General features: G+C 38.3%; 1 protein-coding gene across 3 annotated transcripts in view; it reads right to left on the bottom strand.

Annotated features, from left to right (window-relative positions):
• Positions 1 to 9: 9 nt before the first annotated feature.
• The window catches only part of FRS2 (fibroblast growth factor receptor substrate 2), a 110782-nt gene continuing 97525 nt past the window's right edge, over positions 10 to 13266 (bottom strand). For all 3 annotated transcript variants that reach the window (XM_060657007.3, XM_060657005.3, XM_060657008.3), the window contains 5 exons: positions 10084 to 10175; positions 8716 to 8902; positions 7733 to 7891; positions 7184 to 7347; positions 10 to 5788 (listed from right to left, as the gene is read on the bottom strand). In XM_060657007.3, coding sequence (XP_060512990.1) covers positions 4838 to 5788; positions 7184 to 7347; positions 7733 to 7891; positions 8716 to 8902; positions 10084 to 10149 — 1527 coding nt within the window. In that variant the 5' untranslated portion in view covers positions 10150 to 10175 and the 3' untranslated portion in view covers positions 10 to 4837. The remainder of the gene's footprint in view (positions 5789 to 7183; positions 7348 to 7732; positions 7892 to 8715; positions 8903 to 10083; positions 10176 to 13266) is intronic.

Raw genomic sequence — 13266 nt, 5'->3', positions numbered from 1 at the left:
CTTTAAATTGGTATCCAACCAAACTTTTATTGGGGTTTTATTGCAATCTACTTTCGGCAATAAGGGGAAAGTAACCATAAGAACTCCGATCAGATTTTATTCAACAAAGCAGTTTTTCATGAATGCTTAAGGTCAGTGTATAGTCAGCTCAGCTTCCAGTATCAACTTGAGTACCTCATTACGGAAATTTATGCCAGAATGACAACAGTAAGGCATTGCAATATCCTAAATCATCTAAGATTAAACCATATTTTACATATAACTTTTAGGACAGAATACTAATACTCTACAATAAATAAGAATTTTTAAAATGTGTTGCTTAGCCCTTGTTGAACTAAATTCAATTATTAGCTTATTCTTTAAGTACTCCAGTTAATAAAGGTTTGATTGTACTTCAAGAACTCTGACTTTTCCAAAGATAAAAAATTAGTTCTTATTTGTTATGACAAAAATTAAGCTTAAAAGCACATTCACACTTGTCCTTAAAAGCATGTTTACATCATATATGAAATAACTTCTCATGCCTGGAGATATGGTTTATATGGCAAAAAGTCATATGCAAAGAACAACTAGAGGGCAATCCTCCCAGCTCCACGTCCTCCAAAAAGCCACACTTGGCCTCAGTGTAAAAGTTATATTTTATTGCCATGCTACAAAATGTATGAAGTTGGCACTGATAGGGAAAACAGAGAACAAAGGGTGGGAAGGGAAAGAGGGCAAAAGATGTTGTTACATGTATATAACAAGGTTTTAATCAACAGTGGTAAATTTTGCCAATATTAAAAATGCAAACCAAAATTTAAAATGCTGATATGAAACAGCATTAATATACAATTTATGCATAGTACAGTATCACTTATGTCTTTTATTAGAGAAATATGGAATGTTTATAAAAGAAATTAACCATAGGGGATAAAATTCCTATTTCATATACAATTTGGCAATGGTAGTCCCACTGTTAGACAATTTTTTATAAAAGAAAAAATTAAAAATCTAATAAGCTACCTTTATACAAAGTTGCTATATTTATGCCTTTACGTAGGAAAAAAACATTTATAATGCAAATTAGGACATACAATAATCTTACAATATTATACAATGTAATGAAAATAAAAACATAACACAAAATTTTTCCTTTATAAAATGTATATTTTGCATTTACTAATGCAAATGTGGCACACCGGTGACTACTGTACTATTAATACCAGTCTGTTTCCATGCTATTGTTGTCCAATTGTCATAGAATTGCAATTGTATCAATGCTACAAAAGAATTGTGTTATACCCCCAAAATATGAGGAAACAGGAATGGGGAATAGGGATGTGAAGAAGGAGGATAGATAGGGTGCTGGTTTGGGCAGAGTATATTGTAGTATGTTGTAAAATATCTGTTAATTTTTCAAGCCAAAAACATTTTCTATACATTCTGTAATTTCGTACCAATGCCTTTATTCAAATTTGGCAAAAATCAGAGAAAGGGTAATTAGTACCATATACCTCACATATCAGAAATATGAATAAGATGCCAATACATCAGTTACTTCTGAATGTTGTCTTTGATGGTATGTCTATTTCAAGGAGATATATATAGATATAGATATAGATATATATATATGTATGTATATCCACACATACATACATATATATTTATACACACACACGCTACACATTGCACAAAACAACTGGGCATTACGGATTACGAACTGCACAGGGGGAAGTGGGAAGTACTTTTTAGCTTGTTAAAACCTTTACCTTGAGGCAAAAATACGGTGGCACATTATTGGGAAATTATGAAAACATAAGGCCCCTGTCCCATTTTTAATAGAACATTATTGAGGTACATTTTTATATGTTGTGCCACAGATTTTTTTGAGGGGGAAGGAATAAACAAACACTAGCTTGACTTATAACATTGAACTGTGGGGTCAACATTAATATCTATAAAAACAAAGATTGCTTGGCAAATTTTCTTAAGTCCCAAATGTGATCTATTCTGGATATACTGGGAAGTGAAAAGCTTTTTGCTGAGTCTTCAAGAGTAAAGTGCATATCTCATCACTCCACAGCAGCAGTAAATAAAAGGAACTATTTGCCAATCTTCCTGGAGGGAGGGAAGGCACCATATTTTCATTTTTAAAAGAAGATGAAACTGGGAAATAAAACACATGAAGAAAAAACACAGGTAATACCCATATCAGTTTCCAACCCCTGATCTGGGATAAAAAGCTGTTATCGCCTGTATGGATAAAAGAGGACTCTATCAGGGGGAGAGCATATAAACAATGAGTATATTTCCAAAACCAGTAAGTGGGATCGTATGGTCTGTCAAAGAACAGAATAGCTAAAATTAGGTCTGTCTCAGAAAATCTGAAACGTATGGCCACAATTATATCCCAATAAAATATCTCGTTCTAAAATGTACCTAGTCACTGGTACATTCTCCCAGGACAGAGCTTAATGCCCATGGCTAGACTACTGCAAAGGACAAGTAGTGTTCCACATCACTTTTTATTAAATAGGAACACAGGTGATTTCCAGAGGCATCTAGAAATAAACACCAGTTGTATACATCTTCCTAATACTCATAGTACCTAAAATCAAATTCTTAGCAGACAAATTGGTCCCATTTTCATTTTTAAAGCACACAGTATTTAAAGCATAAACTGCAATGATTATATCGGAGCTACCTAAAATATATAAAGACTAATTAGAATCTGGAAGGAAAAGGAAAATGATGAGGAAAAGAAAGAAAATAAAGTATCCAACCTCCAAAATGAATCAACAGGTCAGCCCTTTCATTTGGAGGCTCTGTCTTGCCTGCTTGTTTTGGAGAAAACCGCGTGTACTGGTTCCATTATTATTCTTATTCCTCGTTAAAAAACCAACACATAAATTTGGCACGATTAGCATTCTACTCAGAAGAAAGCATAAATGGAACAATATATTAAAAATGGAAACTGCACACCTATACCGCTATTCTCTTTTTAGAGAACAGTGAACACTTTAGTCAAGCACCAAGTTCACAGAAAAGAAAAGAAGAAAATTCTGCTATGCACATAAACCGATGGCACTGAAAATAACAGACACCTTTAATAATTTATTTTCTTTATAATGGTCCCACTCTATTATTCTGCTAATCCAGTCACTGTCCTATATAATTAGGTTATTTACTGATCAGGTTGGGTGCTATATGACTGAAATCTTTTCATGCTAAATTAACGTTAGTTACATCAGATAGATCCAAATCATGACCTCAAACGCCCTCATATTTAGAGAAAACAGTACCCTAACCTTTCCACTCTACCTTCTCTTGTCTTCTCTACTGTTTGAGAAACTGGAACATTCTGATTTTCTAAGAGTTAGGCATGTGGAGTCTCATCAGTTTATAGAAACTTCAATTCGGTTTAAATCCTAAATTATGACACAATCTCATTGCTAGAAGACTTCCACTGTACCTGCTATGCTGGCAACAATGCTAACACTCTCCTGAAATCAAGGGATCATCAAAGACCCAGCTGTGAGAAGGGACAGCCGAGCCAAGGAGCACTACCGTGGGCAGAGTAAAACCGCAGCCGTGTGATGAGGGAATCACTGCTAAAGTGCCGGGGGGGGGGGGGGGGGGGGGGGGAGCGCCCACAGAGCAAACAGTACCGTTAGGGAGCTCTGCGTGTTAAAAGTTGCTTCCTTTTTGTCTCAGCTGTTAGAGATCACCAATGGACGCAAGGGAAATTTCAAATCGAGCGAATGTTTTTATCAACTTGAAAAGTAAACAGCATATAAATAAATACTGGACAAGGGCAACCCTGTTATAGAATAACAGTAAGTTCCAAATGAACCTTCAAAACCACAATTTGACAAAAATGCAAACTAAACAATGAACACATAATCCAATTTCAAAACTATATACAAACTCAAACATTTTAAATTGAAAAAGACATCAAGCAACAAAATAAGACATCCCAAACACCAAAGGAAAAAAACTGAAGGTAAATGGCAACCTGATGTCACAGATGCCTCCAGAAAACAATGTTATGGTTAATAATCTATAGGAGAGAAACTTTCAAGAGATCGTGGTTCAGATTTCCAAAGTTTTTGGGTAAAGTGACCTGAGACTGATTCTTGAGTCTAGTGGAATTCTCATTAAGATATCTGGGCATGCCCTTCAAATGACATCATGAGATGAGTGAACAGAAAATCTTGACTCCTTCCTGCCCTTCAACACACCAAGAGCAAACCACATTCACGGACATAGGACTCTTTCTAGTAACGCAGAAGGCAAAGGAACTGACTGGTATATAAGGAGGTGTGGTACTTCTACTTCCTTTACATATGTTTTGGCTCAAGTCAAAAAGCCTACAATTAACGAAATAAAGGATTCCTCACGTTACATGCCGGAGGCCATATACCATGAATAGTGAATCTACAAATATTACTTTCAAAGCCTAGAGTTATCTGTTAGCAATGCACATTATCAAGAGGCTTTATAAAATGTCTTAAACGCCAACCATGACTTAGACATGAATGATGTGCGTACGTCCGGAATATTGATACAAATCAACCAGCATTGTCACTCACTTCAACTCTCATTTTAAATAGGCACTGTGAGAATGGGGGTGCTGCTGGACAGTAATGAGTAGTATATACTGAAATGAGTGTTCTTTAAGGAGTACCTGCTCTACATTAATTCCCTTTAGTTAAAGAAGCACAGGAAATATTCAGAAAAAAAAAATCTTATCAGTCTATAAAAGGAGTTAGTGTTTAGAAATGAAAAATGAAGCACTCGCATCTTCATTTTTGAAAACTTCACAAAGGTGCAAACAAGGTAATGCTTTCCCGGCTCACATGGGCAGATCAGTACTATTATGTCTAGTCTTCCTAGATGTGCCATCGTCTCGTGGCAGTGCTTTCTGCAAACTTGACATAGCAGCAGTTCTCTCGATGTCGATCACAGCATACAGCTCTGTGCGCCTGGTAGGGGTCTGTGGAAGGGGAGTGGTAGGCGTTTTTGGAGTCTGAGGGTTGTCAGAGTCACTGCCACCTTCCAAGTCGACCTGTATGTAATTGAGCTGCCTGTGTTCTAAACTTGGGCGCCTGATATCAAAGTTAAAGACCGTCGGCGTACAGTCCCGACGCCTGGAAAACTCTATTTTGTGAGCACTTGCCGGCACTGTTACATTCTCTGTATTTACATAGTTATGCATTGGATCTAGATTATTATGGTAGCCATTTAGAGATGGGGTCTTTGGTCCTAAATTGTCATCTTCATCCCTACTTAGCTTGCGGGCTTCCCAAACAGGAGGCAAAGATGGTAAATTTTCATAGTTTAATAATGCAGTTCTTCTCTGAGCTGAGTTGTTGATATTCTGGGTATCTGAGGTACTGCTGGATGTCAGACGACCTCTCCTGACCCCTGAGGCACTAGGGATAGATAACCCATTTATATTCTCATACACCAGTTTGTTCACAGAGGGTGCCTCTCTGCGCTCATCGCTGTCATACCCAGTGTCCCATTCCGTGCTGTTTGCACCACTCCCACCAACTTGGTCTCTTCCAAGTTGCTCCAGTTTCTCTTTTTCCATTAACTGCTTTTGAACAGGGGTTGGTCCTAAGACAAATTTGACTCCTTCAGGTTCGAGAAGAATCTGAGGGTCCCTGTCCTCAATACTACTTGGTTCTTCTTTTGGTGTGTTGCTTTCAGCATTAGAGATCCTCGCCTCCAATGGGACATGCACGCTTGTGTGGTGTTTCCGCTCTTCCTGCACTCCTGTGGTGTTGACATAGGTATGGACCTAAAACAAGACAGGAAAGTGAATCAATAACTTGCTTAAAACAAAAACAAAAATCGGTGACCGTATCAGTTAATTTTATCGATTAACTTTCTTGATACACTCTTCCTTCAAAGCTTTTGTATCCATTTTTCACTAATAAAAAGGTGGGGAGAGGGGAGGAATGTAGAAAGATCTTCCTCACTTGATAAAAAAAAATACTCTAAAATAACACATCACATTGTACTTGATACATGAAAATCAGTCTGTTAAAAAAAAAATAAGGAACAAATTGGGATTATCGTTTTGATGTTGTTTTAGAAATTCTCATCAATGCATTAAAACATGAGTCAGAAATAAGGAATAGTGGCGCCTGCGTGGCTCAGTTGGTTAAGCGTCTGACTTCAGTTCAGGTTATGATCTCGTGGTTCATAGGTTTGAGCCCCACATTGGGCTCCATGCTGATGGTGCACAGCCTGCTTGGGATTCTCTCTCTCCGTCCCTTCCCCGTGTGAGTGTACGCTCTCTCTCTCAAAATAAATAAATAGACTTAAAAAGAAATACAGAATAACAAGTATTAAAAAGAAGAGACAAATTTATCATGACTTACAGACGCTGAGACTATAAAAAGAGCATCTACTGGATTTAATAAGAGTACTGTAAAATGCATAGATATAAAATAAATACCACCTGCTAAGAAATCATCACTATTTAGAAAAGGTCAATGGTATCGTGAGGGAACAACACAAAAACATTTGGGAGACTATACATAAAATGTGAAAAACTCAAAATTAAAATGCAAAACTGAGGGAAGTATAATTATAGTAAATAACACAAGAATTCATTTACTATGTAAAGAACACAAAGAAATAGGTTTCAAAACAGTAAAAATCTCCTAATGATACGGAGATATACATATGGAGATATACAAAGACATACAAAGATATACAAAGATATGTATAACTAATTAATATAGAGACAATGTTCAACCAAATACTTCATTTCTCAACTGAAATACTCTGGGAGTAATACTCTGGGATATTAAATAGCTTCATAAAAACCCTGACAACAAAATCTACCTTTCTGCTAGTAGTCCACTAATATAAAAAGCAGCAAAAATTCCAAAAGCATTGGAGGTTATTATAACAGGAACTGGCCATTAGTTATATTTGCCTTTATCCATAGACACATCTCTCCTGTGAGCCTAAAAACTACCGTAATGCTACGTTTCCCTCCATGCTTGTAGATATTTGGCCTATGTCAGAAAATATATGCTGTTTCCTCTGACTCTTCACCACAAAAGTCACATACAAACAGTGAAAGCTACAATTCAAATGGACTAAAATGTTCAAGTATTGGCGCAGCAACGCTCTAACCCCACACAATCTATTATCGCATCAGACAGCAGCGCACACTTACTTGCTCCTCAGCCACAAGCAAAGGATGAGTAGATTCTTCACCCACTGAAGGCAGGCGTGCACTTCCCACAGAAGGATGTCTGCTTGAAGGATGCGAGGAAGCATCTCCAAATGAGGGATATCGGGGATATCCATTAGGTAAATTTTGAGCAGCAAACCCTGGAGCTGAGTTTTTGTTTATTGGTTTAAGAAGGAAAGCAGGATATGGGGGGCAGGACAGACAGAATAAAAATGAATGAGAATCGAATAGGCCTGGAGAGAATTAAGCAAGGTGTTTCTGGTATGACACAGCAGAAACCAGAGCACAAATAACACCCCCTTCCACTCCAACTTTCCATTCACATTTTAGATAATATGGAACTTCTAATGTTTTCCTAATTAAAATATTAAAAATGTTTCTATTATAGATGTAACAGTTTTTTAAAACTGATGACCATTATGCTTATGTTAGCCAATGGTGATCTCTAACATGTTACAGATTAAATAATCCATAATTCATAGTTTATAAATGTCTGTTATTCAAAATACAAGAGAAAAAACAGGTACTTACTTGTAGGTGTTCGAGGTGTTCTGGGGACTTCCAACTCTGTCTGATGATTATTCCTTTCTACAACTGGCTCTTCCACCACATTTATACTATTATTTTGCATAATCTCTTGCAACATGTTAAATAATTCTTCTGCACGAGCACACTTAAAGGCGAAGATTCCTACAAATACAAAATAGAAGGAAAAAATAGTAGCCACAGCTTTAAAAAAGATACAGGAGCACTTGTCAAAGAAAAAAATTGTGAAGTTAAGTATTCTATGCACTGACAGCAAGAAAGGCCTTTTAAATAAATGTCTGATAAATTAATGGCATTCTGTTTCAAAACATAAGCCCAAAAGGAAATCCACAGAATAATTTTCATATGTCTAAGGGAGATGGCCCAAAACAAGGCAGACAAAAACAAGATTTGAACACTTACTTTAGACTGCTTCTTAACAGCAGGGGGAGCCCAAATCACCGTTATGGGCAGATGATCCTTTACCATTTGACTGTCCCTTACTTGGTGGTTTACGATCCTTACCTTGTTTAATTATTACAACAATTCTGTAAGGTAGGCATTAGCATACCTCTCTGATGGAGCAGAAATCTGATGTTTGACAGAAATCGTGTAACTTGTCCGAGGCCTTTCACACAGTAGGCAGCAAAAAAACCAAACTATGTTCTCTTTGACTCCAAAGTTTAGGTTCTTTCCCCAAAAAGTAATAACAGTAAAGAAACATAGCCAATTTACTGCAACTAATCATATGCTGAAAATCTTAAAGTTAATAATATGAGTCAAAATTCTGGACACAGAATATGCTTAATGAATGCCTGATAAATTAATACATAGCTTATTATATCTCTGAACAATCCACTTCTTTGGGGGAATTTTTTTTCTGACAGGAGAGAAGTGAAGTATTAATGTAAACCTTATATACAGGATAAATGAAAGAACAATTTTCAAATGTGAAAATGTTTGTAGAAAAACAAAAAGGCTCTACCTACCTTGTCCAGTTTGACACCTTCGACCACTTTCAAAAGAAAAGAGATTTGAATCATAGCCATAGCGCCGCAGGCAGAGGTAGTGCCATTTTACTGAATCACGTTTGCGAGTGTATAAAATCAGTTCTGTGTCTGTAAGTTCCATAATGCCAGAACCTAACTCATTCCCATCATCATCCACATTAATGACCTAAAAAAAGGAAGTTCAATTAGTGCTAACCTGATGCTCCCACTTGACGGTCATACACACATTTCACCAATTTGTCGGCAAAATGCACTATTGTTGATTGGTTCAGTTATTCGCTCTTTTGTTAGCTCATTCATCAACCAATGTGTTTTCAGGGCACGAACTATGTAGCAATGTAAGATCTGCTTCTATCCACAAGCGACTCACATTCCCAGTGAGAATATAAGATATACAAACATGAAATCAACAATACAAAGCTGTATAGGAGTAGTAGACAAATGGGTGCAACATAGGTTGCAAAAGACAGCAACTGTGGCCTAGGGTTGCTGGAGAAGTCTTCACCAAAGAGGAGGAGGGACTTCAGCCGGGCCTCAGGAGAGAGCTGGTGGGTCAGGGCTTGTAGGGCATATCCTGACGATGCAGTACTATAGCACAAAGAAGGTATATTTCAGAGAGACCAAGAGAAGACTGGTACAGAGTTCATGGAAGGGAAAGCCTTGCACTGCTGAGTTTCTGAAAAGGGCCAGACAGGTAACACTTCAGGAGAACTGTCTATATTCCTGGGGTAGGCAGAGCGCTTTGCACATACTTTTCCCATTTAATCCTCGTAACAATCCTAAACTGCAGGTAATACGATTTTCTCCACTGTACTGTACACAAACGGAACAAACCTGCCCAAGGTCACAAAGCTACAAAGCCACAGGGTTTCAACTTACACCTAGGTTTGTGTGATCCAGAGGCTATGACTTACAACAACTTGAGGTCAGACTACGAGAGACACTAAATGGCTGTGAATAGGTAAGAAATGGAACATTTATGCTCTAGGTAACAGAACACCATGGGAGTTTTAGGATGATGAAAGAGTAAGATCAATATGATGTCAACTGCAGGATGGATCACAAAGGTGACGGACTCAAGGGTAGAGTCCAGCTAAGAAATTATCCAGGCATATGAAGCAATGACTGGGATGTGGTGACCAGACTGAAGAGGCACCTATAAAATGGCATTTAAAAAAGTATTTCTAGAACCGTATGTCATCATTTGTTAAAACAAGAAAAGGCAGAGTGGACACAAAGAGAAATAAAAGGGTCCAGAGATAAAAGTAAGGAAGTAAGATATATTAAGGGAAGAAAAAGAACATCCAAGTAGGCAGTGAGAGATGTAACTCAACCAGTTTTACTAACCTTAAACTTGTTCCGATGGTTATCTGGGACAGTGTCTTTATCTGGACAGCTACAACAGCTACCCATGGCTTCTTCAGAAGACCATGTGAGCGCTACATGAAAGATAATTTGGAAAAAATTATTAAATGTAGGATATAAAAATCGTAAAACAGAAAAAGACTTTAGAAACCATCTAACACAGGGGCACCCAGGTGGCTCACTCGGTTATGCGCCAGACTCTTGATTTCACTTCAGGTCATGATCTCACGGCTTGTGGGTTCCAGCCCCTGCGACGGACTCTTCGCTGACAACATGGAGCCTGCTAGGGATTCTCTCTCTCCCTCTCGCTCTGCCCCTCCCCCACTCACTCTCTGTCTCTAAAAATAAATAAACTTAAAAAAAAAAAAAAAAGAAAGAAACCACCTAACACAAGTCCTGCATTATTTTGATGAGGAAAATTAAGCCCAAGAAGGTATAGGGCTAAGCTAGATTTCACACATGCAGCTGCCGAATTTGCTCAGTGATAATGAGAATAGTTGCATGAGGTAGACTTCACAGAAATCTCAAATTTCCAGTTTAATTTGCAAAGGTCTGCCTATTTTTAAATTACCTTAACAAAAAACCAATTTAAGGTCTTATCTCATATGTAACACTATTTAAATGAAGTCATTTATGGAATTAACCCTTTATGGTTTGTCAGGAATTTCATATCTTTCTTTTAATAAATTTCTAAAGGGATGTTGGACTTCTAGGTTGGCAGGTATTTTGATTCTTATTATTCACTGTAGTATCCTTTATGTACCTAACCAGGCCAAAGCTGACTGGTAAATAAGACACAAAAACAAATTTGGAACAGTTCATTAAGAGAGAAAGACAACCCAAAAATCAAGCAGTAACTTAACACAGAGAATATTGGCAAACTGATACAGCATGTCTGTGTAATCCTGCTTTCCCACACAAGGTCAGAGATAGTAGGTTATAGGTGACATTAAGTGTTCAAGAACACTGCAAATGAACAAAGATAAAATTCAAAACACTACTTACAAACAAGGGAAAGAATCAGAATGAATGTGATAATATTTGAAAAAGTGGAAGGAAAGGAAGCACAAAAAGCTACTAAATATTCAAAAACATAAATCTGGTAAAATTGGTTTAAAATTCTTCAGTTGCTCTTCATTATCTTCAGGAAAAAAATTTGAAGCTTGTCCGCATGACATAAGGTTCTTCACAATCTCATCCCTGGCCACAGATCTAGTCTGAACTCTCCTTGTCTCTGCTTCAAGCCCTACCCAGTCATACTAAACAGTCCCCAGAGCAGCTTGTCCCCTCACACCCTTCCATGCTGCTCCTTTCCTTTCTCAAGATCCAATCAGAATACAGTGATTCAGGGAGGCTTCGCTAATTCTAAGCAAACTGGGAGGGTTATTACACTTTTTATGTATCCCCCAAGGCACCCTGGGCTTCCCAGTATCACAGCATTTTCACACTGTTTATTTAAGTATCGTTCTCCCTGCTCCCCCCTCCCACTCCCCCGCCCCGTAAGCTCCTTCCTAAGCAGGGACAGACCTTATCCAGTTTTTGCATTCCCCATGCCCTAACACGCCACCTAGCACCACAGAGCGGGGAGCTCTAAGTCTCTTGTGAGCTGAATGAATTGAACTGTACTAAATAAAGGTAAAAAAGGCTGGCAGGTATAAGTATGAGGCAGATGAAAAAGTATATTAGTGTACAAACCAAAAGAAGCGATAAATTAAATAGTAAAGTTAAGACTCATGTTTGGTAGTTTGCTCCAGGTAATATGCCAGCTAAATATCATGGCATAAAGATGATTAAGCCACAGGGGCACCTGAGTGGCTCAGTCAGGTAAGTATCCAATTCTTGATCTCGGCTCAGGTCATGATCTCACGGTTCGTGAGTTTGAGCCCTGCATTGGGCTTTGTGCTGACAGCATGGAGCCTGCATGGAGCCTGCTGACAGCATGGAGCCTCTCTCTCTCTCTCTCTCTCTCCCCCCCACTCTCTCTGCCCCTCCTCAGCTCCCATTCTCTCTCTCTTAAAATACATAAATACATAAAACAAACATTAACAACAACAAAAAAAGATGATTAAGTCACAGTATGTACTTCTGAAAAGTCATGAGTCTAAAGGGAAAGACAGAGATGTAAATAGATAATGCATTATGTTTAAATCTTAGAATCTGAGAAGAGTTCTGTGGGCACAGTAAAGGGAGCAAATAACTTTCTGGGTTAACAGGGCAGGAAGCACCATTTGAACTGGTACTTAAAAAGGTGAGCAGAAACAGTGTGCTGGACACAGAACAGAAATAGGTAGTTGAGACAGATAAAAGAGTACAAAGGTCAAGGTCATGAAAGATCATGAAAGGTGATATTGCATTCAGGAGAAAGTGAGGTGTCCAATACAACTAGAATACAGGCAGGCTGTAACAAGAGCAGGGGCCAAACCATATAAAGGGTCCTGAACAATGAGGTAGGATCTGGGACTCCAACTAGCTAGACGTCCTTCAGTGTCCTCCTAGTCACACGGACATGACTCTATCATGGCATTTATCATATTCTATTGTAATGTTTATCTGTCTCAACATTCACTTCACTGTAATTTCCCTAAAGATAGGAGCCTTCTCTAAGCACTAAGCATATCACCTGACATAGCACATGGTTCATCAATATTTACTTTTTAAAAATTAATGCAACTGGAGACACCTGGGTGACTCGGTTGGTTAAGTGCCTGACTCTTAATTTCGGCTCAGGTCATGATCTCATGGGTTTGTGAGATCTAGCCCCACATCAGGCTCTGCAATGACAGCCTGGAGCCTGCTTGGGATTCTCTCTTCCTCTCTCTCTCCTCTTCTCCCACTCTCTCTCTCTCTCTTTCTTAAAATAAATAAACAAACATGGAAAAATTAATACAGGCGTACCTTGGGGATACTGCAGGTTTGGTTCCAGACCACAGTAAAAAAGCAAGTATTGCAATAAAGCAAGTGAAATCAACTTTTTGGTTTCCCAGTGCATATAAAAGTTATGTTTAGGGGCACCTGGGGGGCTCGGTCCATTAAACCTCCAACTCTTGATTTTGGCTCAGGTCATGATCTCATGGTTTGTGAGACTGAGCCCCATGTCGGGCTCTGTACTGATGACACAGAGCCTGCTTGGGATTCTGTCTCTCTCTCTCTCCCTCTCTCTCTCTC

The sequence above is a fragment of the Panthera onca genome, chromosome B4, assembly GCF_046562875.1.
Source record: "Panthera onca isolate mPanOnc1 chromosome B4, mPanOnc1 haplotype 2, whole genome shotgun sequence".
NCBI classification, from domain to species: Eukaryota; Metazoa; Chordata; class Mammalia; order Carnivora; family Felidae; genus Panthera; species Panthera onca.
This window is presented reverse-complemented; position numbering and strand designations above follow the sequence as displayed.